Source organism: Cryptomeria japonica, chromosome 3 (genome assembly GCF_030272615.1).
Source record: "Cryptomeria japonica chromosome 3, Sugi_1.0, whole genome shotgun sequence".
Lineage (NCBI taxonomy): Eukaryota > Viridiplantae > Streptophyta > Pinopsida > Cupressales > Cupressaceae > Cryptomeria > Cryptomeria japonica.
Genome location: NC_081407.1, coordinates 843,389,646 through 843,407,191, shown reverse-complemented (window position 1 = coordinate 843,407,191; position 17,546 = coordinate 843,389,646). Strand labels below are relative to the sequence as shown.

Sequence of the window (17,546 nt, the reverse complement as noted above, 5' to 3'; positions counted from 1 at the left end):
AATTATTATTGGTGGAGAAGCAATTGAATGATTTAAAAGAAAATTGCAAGATGAATATTGACAAAAAAGATCTAAAAAATGAAGGAAAAACTCAATTGGTAGAGTGAAAAGTAATGAATTTGTAAAATAGAATCATTTTATGATTGCAACTAGCATTACAAAAGGTAAAAATAATTCCAAAAATTTGGTTTCCATTGAGACAAAAGTTTCTTCCCTAAAATGGAAGCATAAGTAACAAAAATATGTATTGAGTAGGGAAACTCACAAGCATGATGAAAGAACACCATAGAAATATTTTGAGATTTGAAGATTTTTTTTTGTAAATACCTTAAATTTTATATGGAATAAATGTTTAGAATCTAGGGAGAATGAAAACAAATGGTTTTTTTAGGGAGCATCACAAATACAAGGTTGGTTTCCATTCGAAGATATAAGGATCCTTTAGTAGTTATGTGATCAAAACAATTCTAGGCAAGGATTTCCTAATGGCAGACAATAGATATTGAGTTAACACAAACATCTCATCAATGTTTATGGCTTTAGCGTTGAAAAAGGGACTAGACAAGGAAATGGCTAGGAATCCATTTTTAAATCTCAATTTCTGGGTGACATGGAAGATATACCGAGGATTTGTGAGAATTTTTGGATTCCTCTACCCAAGGATTTTGACAAAAAGGGAGAGGATATCCAAAAATTGCCAATCATTCTTCTCAATGATGAAATAGAATATCAGGACTATAGGGAGAAAGTAGTGAGGAAACTAAATTTCCTTCTAACATTGGAAAATGTGGTGGTGAATTGAGAGCTAAACTGGATAGAAAAGTTAATGGAGATGGAAGGTCTGGAGCTACAAAGTCATAGAAGCAATGCAAAATTAGAAGGACTTGTGGAAAATGAACAAATGGAAGACAATATTGAAGGTCAGAGAAGTTAGCAATGCCCCCATGTTTTGAGTTTTTTGGCATAATCTCCTATATGTTTTAGTGGGTAAACAAGTTAGATAGAAAAGGAAGTTGGATATAGATTTACATGGTAAGCATTATTAGATGGAGAAAGATGTCTTTAAATTTATATTCTTATGAACTATATGCGTAAGTAGGCATTTTGTGTAATAGATTAAGGTTTTTTGAGAGAATTTAAAATTATAGTAATCCTATGTGATATTTGGATAATATCAACAGGAAAAATTTATCTCAGAGGGGACTTATCAATAATGTAATTTTTATTATATATCAATGAATGGGACTGGCCCTAACCAATAATTTAATGATTAAAATGAAATGAAATTTGAAGTATTATTATAATGTCAAATGAAAGAGGATAAAGAACATGACTTTTGGAACAACAATGAGGAGATATAATATCAATGCCATCATATGAGAAATAAAAATATTATTAGTGTACTTTCTATATCAAATATGTACCTATTAGACCATTCTTTGATAGTCAAAATTGAGCTTTGTGATGTCAACCTCACTCTTTATAAAAATGTTTTAATATAGAGAACTACCCTATGTTGTAAAATTCAGCTAATTGATTGATAGATAAGAACTTGTAGTATTGAATAATACCTTAAGATTGTTCAATAATCTATGTAGTTGATTCAATACTAACTAATGTGTAGGAACTTGTAGTATATATATATATATTATGTGTGTGTGTGTAGAGAGAGTGAGAGAAACAAAAAGAGAGGGGAGGGGGCACAAGTGAAGCCTATTGTAGATAATATAAGTCAAAACATGAAACACCATTATAAAGACTTCTAACATACATCTAAACATTTGCATGATACTATAATAATGCTAGCAAAGATTATATATATATATATATATATATATATATATATTGTGTGTGTGTGTGTAGAGAGAGTGAGAGAAACAAAAAGAGAGGGGAGGGGGCACAAGTGAAACCTATTGTAGATAATATAAGTCAAAACATGAAACACCATTATAAAGACTTCTAACATACATCTAAACATTTGCATGATACTATAATAATGCTAGCAAAGATAATAAATATATGAGTAGAAATGATTAAAAGTGTGTGAACCTTTTGGAAAAGACCCAACATAAGAGAAGATCACTAATTACCATCCATGTTTCAATTACCATTCAACCCTTGTTTACCCAAACCCCCATTACTAACTTTAAAGAAACCAAGAAAATGATAACTAGACGTCTATTAAAAAATTTCACATGTACTCATAGCCTCCTATGTAGGGGAAAAAGTTAGACTAAGAAAACAAACCCTAATCCTGCTCTCATGTACACATAGTGGAATATGAAAGAGCCTAGGGAGGTAACATGATTTGGATACTTCTTGTTAGGAAGAGAGAGCCAAGGATTACCTCTTAGGGTTTCTATTCCTTTGTTGTAAATGCAAAGTAGAAGTGATGCAAAGTGCAGATTTGAATGATCAGCCTAGAATAAAGGTATACACAAGCAACCCTAATCTAAAAATCTAGAACTTAAACTAACTAATGTGCAACTAAAAAATATAGATTAGGTTGTGAGTTTAGAGGTCTAGCTATGCCAGAAATCTGAGTCAAGCTGTGTGGGATAGGGGTGCCACGCCCCTATCTTGATTTTGCAAACAGGAAGTTGTAACTGACATAATCGAATCTGAAGGTTCTGAACTATTGCTCTGCTAAAATCCACTTGAAATTGGGAGGACCAGGGTGCCACACCCCTATCCCAGTGATTTTTTCTCAAATTTGATCCTTGGGACTCTGCCTATATGCTCTGTCGGACCTATAATTTGTAGTGACGATCAAATCCTGTACCTGCTCCTATAACTGAAAATAGAGTTTTGGGTGGATATATGAGGTTTTGCCTAAGTCAAACTCCTATTTTGGTGATTTCTACCTCAACAAATAGCCGATTTGTAGAGTAAAATAGTGTGTGCAAGACCCTAAAATGATGAATGCAAATAATCTAAAGTAACCCTATACTTTAAAGAGTAAACCATAGATGTTTGTAATTGACAAAGTAAATGCTCTGAATCAATGATGCTAAATGATGTAAATCATAAATTTAAATTACAAATTGATTTAATGAAGCTCATACAAAGACATGGAAACAACATGAAATCATACCCAACCCGAAGGGAGGGATACAAGCCAATCTTCAGTCGGTTATCTCCTATTGCTTTCCTACATCTTCGAAATCCTCCAATTGATGAAATAATGCTTGATGAATGCTTGATAGATGTTGTTGAATGTTTTTGAACACTCCAAAAGACCTTCTCTTTTACTGCATAGAAGGCTCCTTGTAATCGCTAGTTGTTAGACAAAAAATTTCAGGCCTCCAAATGAAGAAAGGGAGCTCTTATGTATGAAACAATAGATCTTAATTTTATCTTTAGGCTGACCTAGGATTTGAATTTTATGCCAATTTCTTGGGGTTAAGCGTTATAATATCAAAGAATTATGCTCCCAAAATTTCTAGAAAAATGTCAAGGACCGTGCATAACTTACACACTGTCCAACCAACTTTTCACCAAATTTTCAAGGTCATTAGTCATGATAATATTAGTAGAATCCCAAAGTTACAACTGATTTTGAGATGTTTTAACATGCAAAATCAGGTCTTAAAGGTTGAAATAAGACATAATTAGGGTTTATGATTTAATGATTTATTGGAGGATTAAAATAAAAGAGGCACACTTAAAGTAAAAGGGACTAACTTTATAATGTATGAAGTGATGAAATATGAATTTAGATATAATTAAATTAATTAATTAAATGCTTAAAGGGAATTAGAAATGCAAGATGCAAAACACACTAAGGCGGGTGCTAAACCAATCATGGAATTGTACCACCCTAGCAAGGGTGTACAATTTACGACATTACACCTCCCACTTTGCCTTTGTAGTTAGAATTTTTATATTTTAATTGGAGCAGTGGTGCAACTTTATTCATATCCATAGTGCACTAGGGCATTTGTGAAATCACGTACATGAGACAAGATATATGTTTAACAAAATTAGATATAATGACTACTGATATACTTCCTTTATAAAAGAATGAAGATAGAAATGAAAATTATATTTGAATGCTAAAATTGCAAAAGAAGTTGATGAACCTCCATTTGTGCATTATCCCAAAGTCATCTCAACAAAATTGAAATCGGAGAAATATTTGTAACCAGTGAAGCTACCTACCACCCCCCTAGGCGTGGGACAATTTTCCATCTCAATTACTACTCTCTCGCCCAACTAGCAAATGACTCCATCCCACTCTCTTTATCATCTCGCCCAACTAACGGATGACTTAATCTCAGTCTCTATCATATTGACAAACCGAGGATGAAGTGTCCTAATGAATAATCTCACATACGATATCATTCATAAATAATTATTTTGAAACTTTATTCATGTACTACACAAAGCATACCCATTGCACACTAAGGTGCCATTGCTAGCATTATAAAAGAAATTGATAAAACTCAATTAATGGTAACCAATGTGCCTTATACCCCAGATGATATGAACTAAATCGAAATCTAGAGCTGAAGTACACCGCAATTTTCCAACTAAATTACTCCTCTCTAGCTAGACTGGCGGGTGACTGAATTCCACTCTCTTTGCGATGACGGATGACTCAATCCCACACTCAGTCCCTTCTCATAAATGCCCCGGCGGAACAGATGGTGGAGTTTCCAAGTGCCGTAACACAAACGATATCATTCATAAATAATTATTTTGATACATGTTACACTCTGTTCAGTGTTTTTAACAGGTGGATCAATTCCTGGACATAACGCACGCACTATCAGTTTGAACGTTTCCCACTCAAAATTTAAGAGGGAAATCTAAATCTAGTCAATGAATATTTTAACAATAACGTACGTCATATACGGACTGTTTTACACGCACTATGAGCTTGAACGCCTCTCGCTCAAAATTTAACCATCATTTGAACTATTTATAATGTGGTCTCTATAAATATAGCTGGATTTCCATTCTCCTTCTGTGTCTTCGTCTTCGTCTTCATCTTCATCTTCATCTTCATCTGCTGAGTTGTTTGGTGTTTTTCCATTTATCTTCATCTCAGCAGTATGGGGAAATCTATGGTCATCACGCTCATACTTGTTGTCTCCCTCAGTTTATTTAATTTCCATGTCTCCTCCGCTAAGCGTACCATTCTGATTGGAGACCGTCGAATGTTACCTAGTTGTACAGACTGCCACAGATATACTTCTGATCCTACTTGCTGCCATTTGCCACATCATCCTAATTTGTCACCACTCATGGAGGAAGTGGAGCATTCCTCACCACAGCAAAAATCAGTGGAGAAGCATTTCTCACCAGATGAGAAATCAGTAGAGCGTTTATCAGCAGATGAAAAAACGGCTTAAAAGAAAAAGCCTAAAATAAGGCAGCCAATCTGTTTTGACCGTATAATGGAATAAGTATAGATAAATAAATAAAGCTTCTATGGAGTTTTGTAGCTTTAAAGATAGAGCGACTTTTTTTAAATATTGATTTTTTAATTTATGTTTTCTCGAATTTTTAGATTTTTTCTTAATATAAATTATAATTCTAGTTTTTATTTTTATAATGAGTATTGTCTTATAGATATTTGGAATAATAAAGTTGAACGGCATTCATAAATAATGATTATAAATTATTATTCATACCTTTGTTTACAAATAGTTATTCTTGGGCTGCGGCCCTAGCTCGTCCGATCATGGATCGCAACTTAAGGTGTGGGTATGCTCCCCATAGTCTTGAATTCGAGTCCCCGGCTGTGTTAACTCTGTGTGTGTTGGTACCTTGTGAGCGGGTCGCTTCAGTGAGGACACCTCCAGATTCCACGATAGTGAATATAAAAACTAAAAAAAATTAATCTTAACATAAATTTCAATCCTATCTTTTATTTATACAACCAATATTAAAGTAGAGGTATTTCAAATAATAAAGTTGAATGACATTAATAGTCAATACATATAAATTATTATTCATGTTTTTGTTTTTGGTTAATTATTCTTCACAAATTTATTAAATCTTATATAAAATCTTGTTTAAAGCTAAATAAAATTATGACCATGACAACCTTACAAAGAGGGTTTTGAATGTAAAAGATACCAAATTTCATTCTGTGTGGTATTGATATACTATATATTATAATAATCTAAAATCAATTGTCATTTATTTTATGAAATAGTTTTAAATTATAACATTGAAGAAGTGATTTATGTAAATTGTTGACATTAAATCAATTCAAAAATTCAACCATAAAGGATAAGTAGTTAGCTAATTTTTTTCTCTTAACTTGGCATCTTCATATTTGTTATGCAAAACTTAACTTGTTAATATTTCAAGTGTATCTATTTTGACAATATAGTGAAAATAATTATAAATAAATAAACCTTCTAATCATTTTCATGGAGTTTTGAAGTTTTAAAGATAGAATCAACATTTTTCAATGTTATTTTTTATGTTTTTTCTAATTTTTATATTTTTTCTTAATATAAATTATAATTCCACTTTTCAATTTTTATAATTAATTTGGAATAATAAATTTGAATGACATTCAAAAATAATGATTATAAATTATTATTAATACTTTTGTTTTAAATTAATTATTCTTAACACAAATTTTAATCCTATCTTTAATTTGTACAACCAATATTAAATTAGAGGTATTTTAAATAATAAAGTTTAATGTCATACATAGTTAATACTAATAAATTATTATCCAGGTTTTTGTTTTTAATTAGTTATTATTCACAAATTTATAAAATCTTATAAAAGACATTTTAATACATTACATGATGCCAACTATGCTTTGGTTGAAGGTATACTATTCAAAAGAAACTTTGATGATGTTCTCCTTTGCTCCATAGGCAAAGAGAAAGTGGAAAAGATATTCGATGGATTTCAAAATAGTTGTATAGGTGGCCATTTTTTAATAGAACGTTGTGGATATTATGTATCTAGATTACTTATGACCTACCCTATTTGCAAATTTATGTTAGTCGGTTAAGTGATTCCAAAAATATCAATTCTTCATTAGTAAATACAAGAAATCAACTATACCCTTGAATCCTATGAATTCATACTCTAATGTGTAGAAATTAATGAGAAGAAAATAAAATTAGATGTAAAATGTAAAGAAAAAAGACAAATACTTAGAAGAAATAAATAATGAAAATGGAAATATAGATCGGTGAATCAAAAGGTGGGTGTGGTGGGAAATGGTTTACGTTATTAGTTAGTTAAAAATATATTAGAATAAAATTGAATTTTAATTATTTTACACTTAGAGTTAAGTAATCTTTCTATCAATAGAGAATGATAAATTGTGAAGAGTGTTCACATGCACTCTTATAGGAATACATTTTGGGAAATGAATGAAAGTTTTGATTCTTTCAACATTCAATTTGTTCACTAAAAGAAAAATATTAAGTAGATAAATTGAAACAACTTGTTATCATTGTTGGTGAAACCAAAAATCCAAAAATCCCAAACAATTATCAAAATAGGAGACTATTTGAAAATGATGCTCAAAATGCCATGTTTATTCACTAATCATGTGAGTTCACAAAGAGATTATAGCCGATAATTAAATAAGCTTATGAAGATCAAATTATTCTTATCAAAACTAATAAGTTGCTAAAGGGAATAATCCACTGAGAGAATGTTTTTGATTGTGATGATGCCAATAATAACAATTGGAAGTCTGTCACATATAAAGGAGATTACACTAAATTTGATGTCACAAATGGTAGAAAGTTGAAGGTTGGCCAGGGTGTACGGTAAAAAGATGAATATAGGTTGATATCTAGTCTTGCAAGATTGGTCAAACTAATCAAACTCATGCTATAGAAAAATTAGGCTTTTGAATGGACTCAAAAGGGAAGAATGTTGTTAAAAAATATTAAAGAAGCTATATCTTCACCTCCAGTATTTTTAAGCCTTAATTTTTGAAAAGATGTTCGTATATACATCTATGATAGAAAGCATAGCATAGTCACATTCTTGATGTGGAAAGAGGATGAAAAAAATTTAGAACATGCAATTCTCTTCCACTCAAGGACCCTAAACGGATATGAAGCTAAATGTAACTTTGTTGATAAAAAAGGGTTTTCCATTGTCAAAGGGCTTAAGAAATTTTGATATTTGATATTGGAAAACAAATTGATGATATATTTAGTGTATTTGAGTGTTCGAGAATATATAATTTAAGGGGAGATTATAGAGAAAAGAGATAATCAAATCACAAAGATTGTATAATATGAAATGTGGTTGCAACTTGTTGGTTCCCAGATGGGTTTACACTGTTACAAGGCAGAAACCAAGTTGATTCTTCAAATACTCATGGAGAAGCCAACTCCATCTATTAAAATCCTCAAAAAACTTGGACCAACTTAACAAGGATTTTTGCTAATCCTTCTACACTTTAGGCTCTTCAAGACCTGGGAGGGTGATCCCTCAGAAAATTAGTGACCTCTTCACCACATTTCATGAATTATGCTACAATTAAAGCAGATGAAATTTTGAAGAAACAAGTCTTGTAAATAACTTAGGAATAATTTATTAGAATCTAGGGATAATGACTAGTGAGAATCCATACTATAATATTTAGAAATCAATGTGAAGCAAATAAAATTAGATCCAAAACCTAAATAGAAAATGCAAAAAATTTATGAAAATTTATTTAAAAAAGGATCCCTCTAGGTGGTTCCAAAACCGGCTATCTTGAAAAAAGATATGTGCAATCAACTATGCAAAAATGTTATAAGAAAAAACTTCTTTTATTAAATTTAGGATAAATTAATATATGTGTATTAGAAGAAAATAATTAAAGTGTCCTTGCTATATCTTTTTTTTACATGATAGAGCATCTTTTACTCGTCAAAATTGATCTCCATGATGTCAACACCACTCTTTTCTAAAGTATTTTAGTAGAGAACTCTTGTATGTTGTAAAATTGATCTAGTTGATTTGTGCATAAGAACTAATAGTATTGAATAATATCTTAATGATAATATTCAATAGAAAGGGTAATATTCTCTACGTTAAATATAGTGGATTACAGCTTGCTAAAATGTTGTATTATGAAGAAGTATCTTATGATATGTAGAATTGAATTGGTTGATTAATGTATAACAACATCTACCATTTGAATAATATTTTAAGGAGATTATTGGATTATGAAGGTCATTTTATTATAGGTTTACCTTTTGATTATATTTTGCTAACATTTTTATACATGTAGAACTATTTTATATTCTATGCGACTGAATTGACTAATTGATGTGTAGAGACTTGTTGTGTTGAATTCCCTAACTGATTTGTAGAAAAAAATGATTACAAATTTAAAAAATAAAAGAAAAAAATAGATACTTGTAGACACCCAAAATTGTCCAATCTAATTAAATAAATATTTTATTTATTTAATTATCTAAGCCTAATTCTTCTATTAATTAAATAAATCTTTATTTATTTAATTAATTCATTTATCCTCTTCTAGCCTTATTTCTCATTTAAATAAATACATTTATTTATTTAAATTATCCCTTTCCTAAATTAAATAAATATTTTATTTATTTAATTATCCTACTTCTTCTATTAATTAAATAAATATTTATTTATTTAATCAATTCATTAGCTTTTTCTACACATGACACATGTCATTCATCTCTTAATTCATACACTACCTACCTCTTTCATTATTTTGGTATTTCTTTTACCTACCCTCTAATCTTAGCCGACCTCTCTTTTTACACCTCTCAATCTTATCCCTCCATTTCATATTGTGTCTTCTATTTAAGAAGATGCCTCCTTCATTATCAAACCCTAATCATTCTATGCATTCTAATCAATCATCCTAATGACCTAATCTTGAAGACTTGGCTACACTACGATCCTACTTGCAACCACATTCCGTTCTTTGTTGAGCTCTTGTGCATATAAAAATCTGAGAGCAAATATATCAAGAAAGATCAATGGAGATAGGAAGAATGGAGATCAAAACCCTATTGGGCATGTGATGGTATAATCTTTGTGATTTCATTTGATTTGCATTGTCTTAGGTAATCTTCATATGTTATGGTGGATCTTTGTTGATTGTTAGGCTAGGGTTTGGTGGTTGAATTCATTTAGCCTTTCAATATTGTTATTATTGTTATCCATTTTCACCATACACAATACTAAAGGAGGGCATGTTGTGGAAGGATATATAATTGATAATTTAAATGGATTTGAATGCCTTGCAACAACAAACAAATTTCTCAATCCCATTCTCTTTATGAGCTCAACTAACAATCCCAAGATAGATTGATGATAGTGAGGACTCAGAATCGAAAGGTTGAGAGACCAATAGTAATGATGGGGATTTCATCCCTCACATTGAAAAAAAGGCTAAAACAAGGCTTAAGGTGGTTGCTTCAGTTGTCAGTAAAGGGTCCCCTAATGTTGGTGGTGAGGGTTTGAGCAAACAACCCAAGGCTAAACCTCGAAAGGCCACTTTGAAGGTTCCCAACAGCTTTGATGAACATGATTCACTAGATGAAACTCACAATGTTGAAGCGTCCTCTTCCTCCCATGACTCTAAACATAATTCCCAGGAATTGGTAGATTTTACTCCACAAGATTTTCATCCCAAATAGGAGATCCCATTTGATGTGCTCAACATTACCAAGAACAACTCTCTGGAGGTTTTTTGTATTTTCAAGTGGGTGTTTTATGAGATTCAGAACATTAATCTCAAGTAGGGGTCCTTATCTTCCAAAATGAAGTTATGCAGGCTAATGTGAGTTCTTGAGATATGTTGCATGCTGCTATTAATGCTCATCATGTTAGTACTAGTAAAGTGGTGGTTCTAGTACATTTGGGTTGATTTTTCAGCTTTTGTTGTTGGGTTTGTGTTGGTAGTTTGCTGGTATTTTTACCGTCTTTCTAGGATGGGTGGTCTTTTTTGTTTCTTTATGTTGTATCACGGTCCTATGGGGTTTTGTCTATTGGTTTTGTTTTAAAAAGGATTTAATTGATCTATCTTATGTAATCTGATGTAAAGGGTTTCTGAGAACCTTCAAAACTTGCTTTTACCGTAATAAAAAATTCACAGTCCCTAGATAATTTTGAGGTAATTATGTCAAATGCATACCCTACATGAAGTTTTCAACTTACTTATTGAAATCAATGGTTCACAATTGACTAGAAGGATGCAAGATGATTGAATTGATCTTAATCGTATGTTTACATTAATATTAATTTTTTTTAAATGACTAAAAACCAAAAAAAATAAAAATTATTAGGTCGAAGGCATACCCTATATGAAGTTTTCAACTTACATATTGAAATCAATGGTTCAAACTTGACTAGAAGGATGCAAGACGATTGAATTTCTCTCAATCGTATGTTTACATTAGTATTAATTTTTTTAAAATGACAAAAAACTAAAAAGACATATTTTAATATGATTATCTAGAAAGACATTTTTTAATATGATTATCTAGAAAAAGAATGTCTACAAATCAATGTTTCAAGATTGACTAGAAGGATGCAATCTGATTGAATTGATCTCAATCGTATGTTTACATTAAAATTATTATTTTTTTAAATGATAAAAAACAAAAAAACATACCTTTAATATAATTATTTAGAAATAGAATGTGTAAAAAATAAAAATCTACTTTGTTTTTTGCTTTTAATAATAATATCTTTTAATGGTATCTTCTATTATTTAAATATTCCATTTTTTTTTAAAGTTTCAAAAGTGGAAAAGACAAAATCATTAAAAAAGAAAGAATTAGCTATTTTTCCTACTTTGTTACTTTTTCATTAACTGAAAAATATTATTTTCATTATTTTCTCTTTTTAATGAAATTAGAAATAATAATTTGAAATTAATAGAATTCATTTAATTTATAGTTATTTATCTTAATAGAATTTTAATTATTGTAACACACTAATTTTTTGAATTAGAAATCTACTTTTTATTTCTTTCGTCTTTTGATAAGAAGATAGTTTAATTTAATCTCTTTTATTAGGATATTATATCTTATATTTTATCAAATTATTCTAATCATCAATTTTTCTTTCAAAGTTTAATTTACATTAGGATAAAATTTCATTTGAATTATTTTTGTCTTATGAAGTTAAAAATAATAGATAATAGAATTAATTAATTTTATACATTTATCTTGCTAAATTTTAATTTATTGTAGAATAATTATGTTTAAATATTTATTTTTTATATATTTCTCTACATATTCTCTCTCTAACTCATAAACACACACTTGTTTCTCTATCCATTTCTCTATCTCTATCTCTTTATTTATCCCTCTTCATTTCTTTATATTTCTCTCTATATACATCTCTCCCTCTCTCTATTTCTCCCTATCTCTCCCTTCCTGATTCCGTCTGTATCCCACTATCTATCTCTTTATAATTACCTTTCTCTCCCTTTATCTTCTTGTATATATCTATCTCTTTCTCTATCTCCCCTTATTTCTCTCCCTCTCCCTTCATATCTATTTATCTTCTCTAATTCTCTTTAGATATCTATATATCAATCTTTGTATCTCTCTCCACCTCTCCCTCTATTTGTGTCTCCTAATATCTCTATATCTCTATCACTTTATCTCACTATCCATATATCTCTTTGTCTCTCCATATTCCTCCATATACCTCTTTATCTCCCTATCTTTATATCTTTATCTCTCACTCTACATCTCTTTATCTATCTATCTATTTTATCATCTTCCTATTAAAGATCCCTGACTAGGATTCTTATACAAACTACTGATTGTTTATAAATTCAAATTCTTTGACCAATGAAAAGTGTTTTTGGAAGTTTATTGTATTTTCCATTATTTTGTACTTTTATTTTTATTTTTGACAATATATAAACAACAATAAATTCAGTATAATAAATATAGAACTGATATTAGTTTCCAGACTTCTGATTATTAATTGTAGCAAGTACAAATAATTAATAAAGAGGATTCTTGATAGAAATAATTCGTTCAAGGCCTACCAGGAGTCCAACGATGGGGTTTGAAGGTAAAATTTGAGTCTGAACTGAAGCAATGGCTTCTATAAGCACCTCTAGCTACTACTGAGGGTTGCAAATGACTTTATTTAACTCTAGCATAATTACCAAAAACTAATACTGAAGAATAATTTAGACCCAGTTGGAATTCCAAATTCTTGCCAGACAAGATTCCAAATTATGTCCCTTTTTCTCAATGAACTATTGATGTACACCACATTTGCTAGATTTCCTCTGAATAAACCATGGATTTGTTCTTCCTTTTGCTGACAATAAAATTAATTCCAATTCCAACTTCTAAATAGCCCTAGTTTATTTATTTGGTAACCACACCTCCAAGCTAGGGTACGACTGGCTGCAAAATGGTACGACTAGCATTAATTACTAATGATATGAAAAGAACTCTCTCCAAAATAGCTCAGATCTGATCAATTTCACTTTCCATTAAATCGGATGTCTGAAACAAAGAAATTCAGGCCCTCAATGGCCTTATAAGTGCATAAATAAGAGTGTTGGAGTGATGTAGAAGGTAGGGGTAACGTCCAACCAGTCCAAGATTGAAGGGTTTCATCCTCAATCAAGCTTCCACAACTTGTACCTACTATGGAAGACTGCTGCAGACACTAAATGAATAATTTACAAAACAAAAATGATGCCTCTTTCCAAATCCAAGCCTCCTTTTTACCCCTCAAACCTTCATCATACTATTTGGCATCATTTAAAGATTTTAAAGGAATATTTTATCCTTAAAGAAGTTTGATCAGCAATGAAGGGATAATTAGTCATTAAGAAGGGGCCATAATAAAGTTTTTCTACCACCTAGGGATGTGTGCAAGGTAACTTAACAAAGTCTTTATTAAACATCTTTTAAATTAACTTTTTCTTTTTTTAGATAAAGTAACATATGTAACTTTATAAAAAAACTCCATGTTGTCGCTCAAAAACTCTCGCCCAGTGGCCTGTGTTCTGGGGACGACACCTAGAGGAAGCCCTTCGGCCTACGTTGTCCCTAGTCCTGGAGCTTGCCCTTCGACCTGCACTATCTTTGGTCTTGGAGGTAACCCTTCGGCCTGCATTGTCCCAAGTCCATGTGATAGTTCTTTAGCCTGCGTTGTCCATGGTCCTGCACTAGGTGATGTGTTGTCTTGCAGTGTGACTGATGGTGGTGGTGCTGCTACCGATTCTAGGATATTGGATGCAAACCATGTTGTTAGTGGAGCTGCTCAAATTTCGTATGCAAATCGATTGGGTAAGGAGACTTAATCTTTCCTTGTTTGTCGCTTCATTGTTGTTAACTTAGATGATGAAATGATTAATGAAATAGATCCAGTGGTTGCTGATCTATCTTCTCATGTGGTTATCTATTGATTTAAAGGATTTTGGCCTAGTCTTCCAGGGCTTCATGATTAGGTGTCTAACAAATGGGAGCCCCTTATTTTAGACTTGGTGCAGATTTTCCCTTTGGCCAAGGGTTTCTTTGTTGCTAAGTTTGAAAATACAGCTAACAAAAAGATTATTCTCTGCGATCATTTTTTCATTTGGGAGAATCGTTACCCTTTGATGATTAAACCATGGCATGAGGACTTCGTTCATTTGTCTAAATACTTCTATAAGATGCCAATCTGGGTTAGATTTCCTAACCTTACTCTTCACTTTTGGGTGGATCCACTTCTTGAGGTTGTGGGGGATGCTTTGGGAGATTTTCTGATGGTGTTGAGTCTTCTTATATCCTTCATTCTACCTACACTCGTATCTTGGTAGACATTGATACTTCTAAGGGGTTGCCTAAGGAGATTAAACTATCAACTCCAAAGGGTTTCTGGATCCAACCTTAGGATTATGAAGGCATTCCCTTCAAAAGTAGAAGGTGCTTCAAGATAGGTCATGTAGCTACTAAATGTGATTTACACAAAGTTAAAGCTAAGAAGCCTCTGTCTTGGTGGATTGGGGAGTCCTCCCACCATTACATAGTGTTAAAAGGCTCTTCTCATATGGGTTTGGGGCTTGATATTTCTCCTAAAATTTCTGTTAAAGATGCTCCTCCTGCCACTAATGTGAATGGTGAGATGGTTCATTCAGAGCTAACTGACAATTCAAAGTTATCAAATTGTATTGGATCTGCCCCTGTCGCTAGTTTTGACAGGTCTGAGGGTGTTGTTCTTGTGTCTAGGGAAGTTGATGGAGTGGTCACTATGCATGTTGTTGGTGTTTCTGACCCAATTCTTGCTATGCTTGTTGGAGCTTCATTGCTTGTAGGCCATCCCTCAGTTGCTAATTTTCCTTCTTTAAATTTGTTGGAGTGGCAAGATGAGGTTGGTAAAGTTGAAGATGGTTGGATAACAGTTAAAGGTAAACGGTCTAAGAGGTCCTCGCCTTCTTTTGACATGACCCTTTGATCCCACATGAAGGGTCCCAAAGAGAAATCCTAAGTGAGGGGGTTGTCTTAGCCATTGTGGGTGGTTGTGTTTTGTTTGTTTTGGGTTGCCTATAGTTTCTCAGGAAACTTTTCTCTTTGGGGTTTCTACCCTTTCTTTAACTGGTAGGCCTGCTAGTTTTCTTTGTCTATTCTTTTTCGCAGCCTCATTTTGCTTTTGTTGGAAGCTGTAGAGTCAGCTGTGTTGGTTTTTATGTTGTGGTTTTCATTGTTAATATCTTTGTGTAGCCTGCTTTGTTGGGTTGTAGATACTTGTAAAATCTATTAGCTTTCACATCCCTTCAAAACCTGTTGTACAGGGTTTCTGGTCCCCTTAAAACCTATTTTCCCTTATTCAAAAACTTTATATTATAAAGTTACTTTATTATTTCCACCAAAGTCATAATATGACTAAGTCTAGGTCCCCTTTGGCTAGCATATTCATCTCCCAACACCGAACTTCACCTATGGAGATGGATGATAGGTGAATCTGAGCAACTAAATGGCACGTAGAGAAGAGTGGACATTACATCCTCTCTCACTCTATCTTCCTTTATACCTCTATCTTTCTCTCCCCCTCTATCTATATAAATGTCTCCCTCTATATATCCATCTCTCTCTCCCCCTTTCTCTCCCCCTATTCCTCCTCTTAAACATATATGTTCATCTCTCTCTCTCTCTCTCTCTCTCTCTCTCTCTCTCTCTCTCTCTCTCTCTCTCTCTCTCTCTCTCTCTCTCTCCCCCCCTTTCGAGCTTCCACATTTATCCAATCCTATCTCTTCTCTCCCTTTTTCCCTCCATATCTCTCTCCTTTTCTTGATCTTTCTCACCTGTTTCTCCATCTTCATAGTCATCTCATCTCCATCTCTATCTATGTCTCTATATTTATCTCTTTACCTCTCTCTTTTTCTCTTTTGCTTTCCCCTTCTCTCTATCTCTCTCTCTCACTTGATTGCAAACATAACATGAGCTTGTTGATTATGGAACTTGATTATCTTCCTAATTGAAAAGTTTTTTTTCAGTTATAATTGGAACCTTGTAAGAGGATGTAAAGTGCATTTGAAACTATCACTTCTCCATTGACAGCTTTGTTGCACAAGCAACATTATTTTTGAAATTTTGTCTACCAATTGATCTCATGTACTACACATATTTATGCAAAAAAATTAACCAAATATATCCCTAATTGACTTTCAACACCTCTTTGGCATACCCATTGCACAAAGGCACAATTGCTAGCATTATAAAAGAAATTCAAAAAACTCAATTAATGGTAACCAATGTACCTTATACCCTAGATGATGTGGACTAAATCGAAATCTAGAGCTGAAGTAAACCACAACTTTCCAACTAAATAACTCCTCTCTAGCTAGACTGGCGGCTGACTGAATTCTACTCTTTGTGTTGACGGGTGACTCAATCCCACACTCGGTCCATTCTCATAAATTCCTTGACAGAACAGATGGTTGAGTTTCCAAGTGTTGTAACACAAACGATATCATTCATAAATAATTATGTCGAAGGAGTCTCCTATCTGAAATGGACAATCTCAAATTTTGGCATCCACGGCTGATATCATTTGGTAGAAAATGCAAGATGATTGCAATCATCATATCCCTCCATTGTCATCACACTGCAGAATAATGAATTTTCATGGGATACACTTTATTCTTTGAGCTGTTGTCTTTTCACACTTATAAGTGAGGCAAAGCCATAGGTGATTTGACATGCTTCACTACTGGAAGAAGCATGTCAAACCACCCCTACACTTATGAGACTAGGAGACTATGTAAATGCTCAACAAAACTCAGTTCAAACTCTAATCTGGCCTCCATCTCATAACTTGTTTCCATCAGACTTAGCCTGTTTTGTGCTCTCTCTTTTGCATGCTCCCACGAGATCAAATTTCTTTGAGGAATTTTTTCAAAGAGTTTGTGGTCCTTGTCTTCAGAGCATTTGATGAAAGAAGATTTCTTCGAGATGTTACGTAAAATAGAAGAGGCATTCTATAGATTCTTCGACATTTTGCAAATTGTGCACTCTGAATATCTAAACAAATAGAGATTCCTAGTAATCGTGCCTTCATTTAACAAATAAAAATATAATTGTTTTAAGATCAAATAAAACACA

General features: G+C 32.3%; 1 protein-coding gene across 1 annotated transcript; it reads left to right on the top strand.

Moving 5' to 3' along the window:
• The first annotated feature begins 5,016 nt into the window (after positions 1-5,016).
• Positions 5,017-5,457, top strand: LOC131070017 (uncharacterized). Its single transcript, XM_058005569.1, has one exon. It carries the CDS (start codon positions 5,058-5,060, stop codon positions 5,355-5,357), a length of 300 nt encoding a protein of 99 aa, XP_057861552.1. The 5' UTR covers positions 5,017-5,057; the 3' UTR covers positions 5,358-5,457.
• The last annotated feature ends 12,089 nt before the right edge of the window (positions 5,458-17,546 follow it).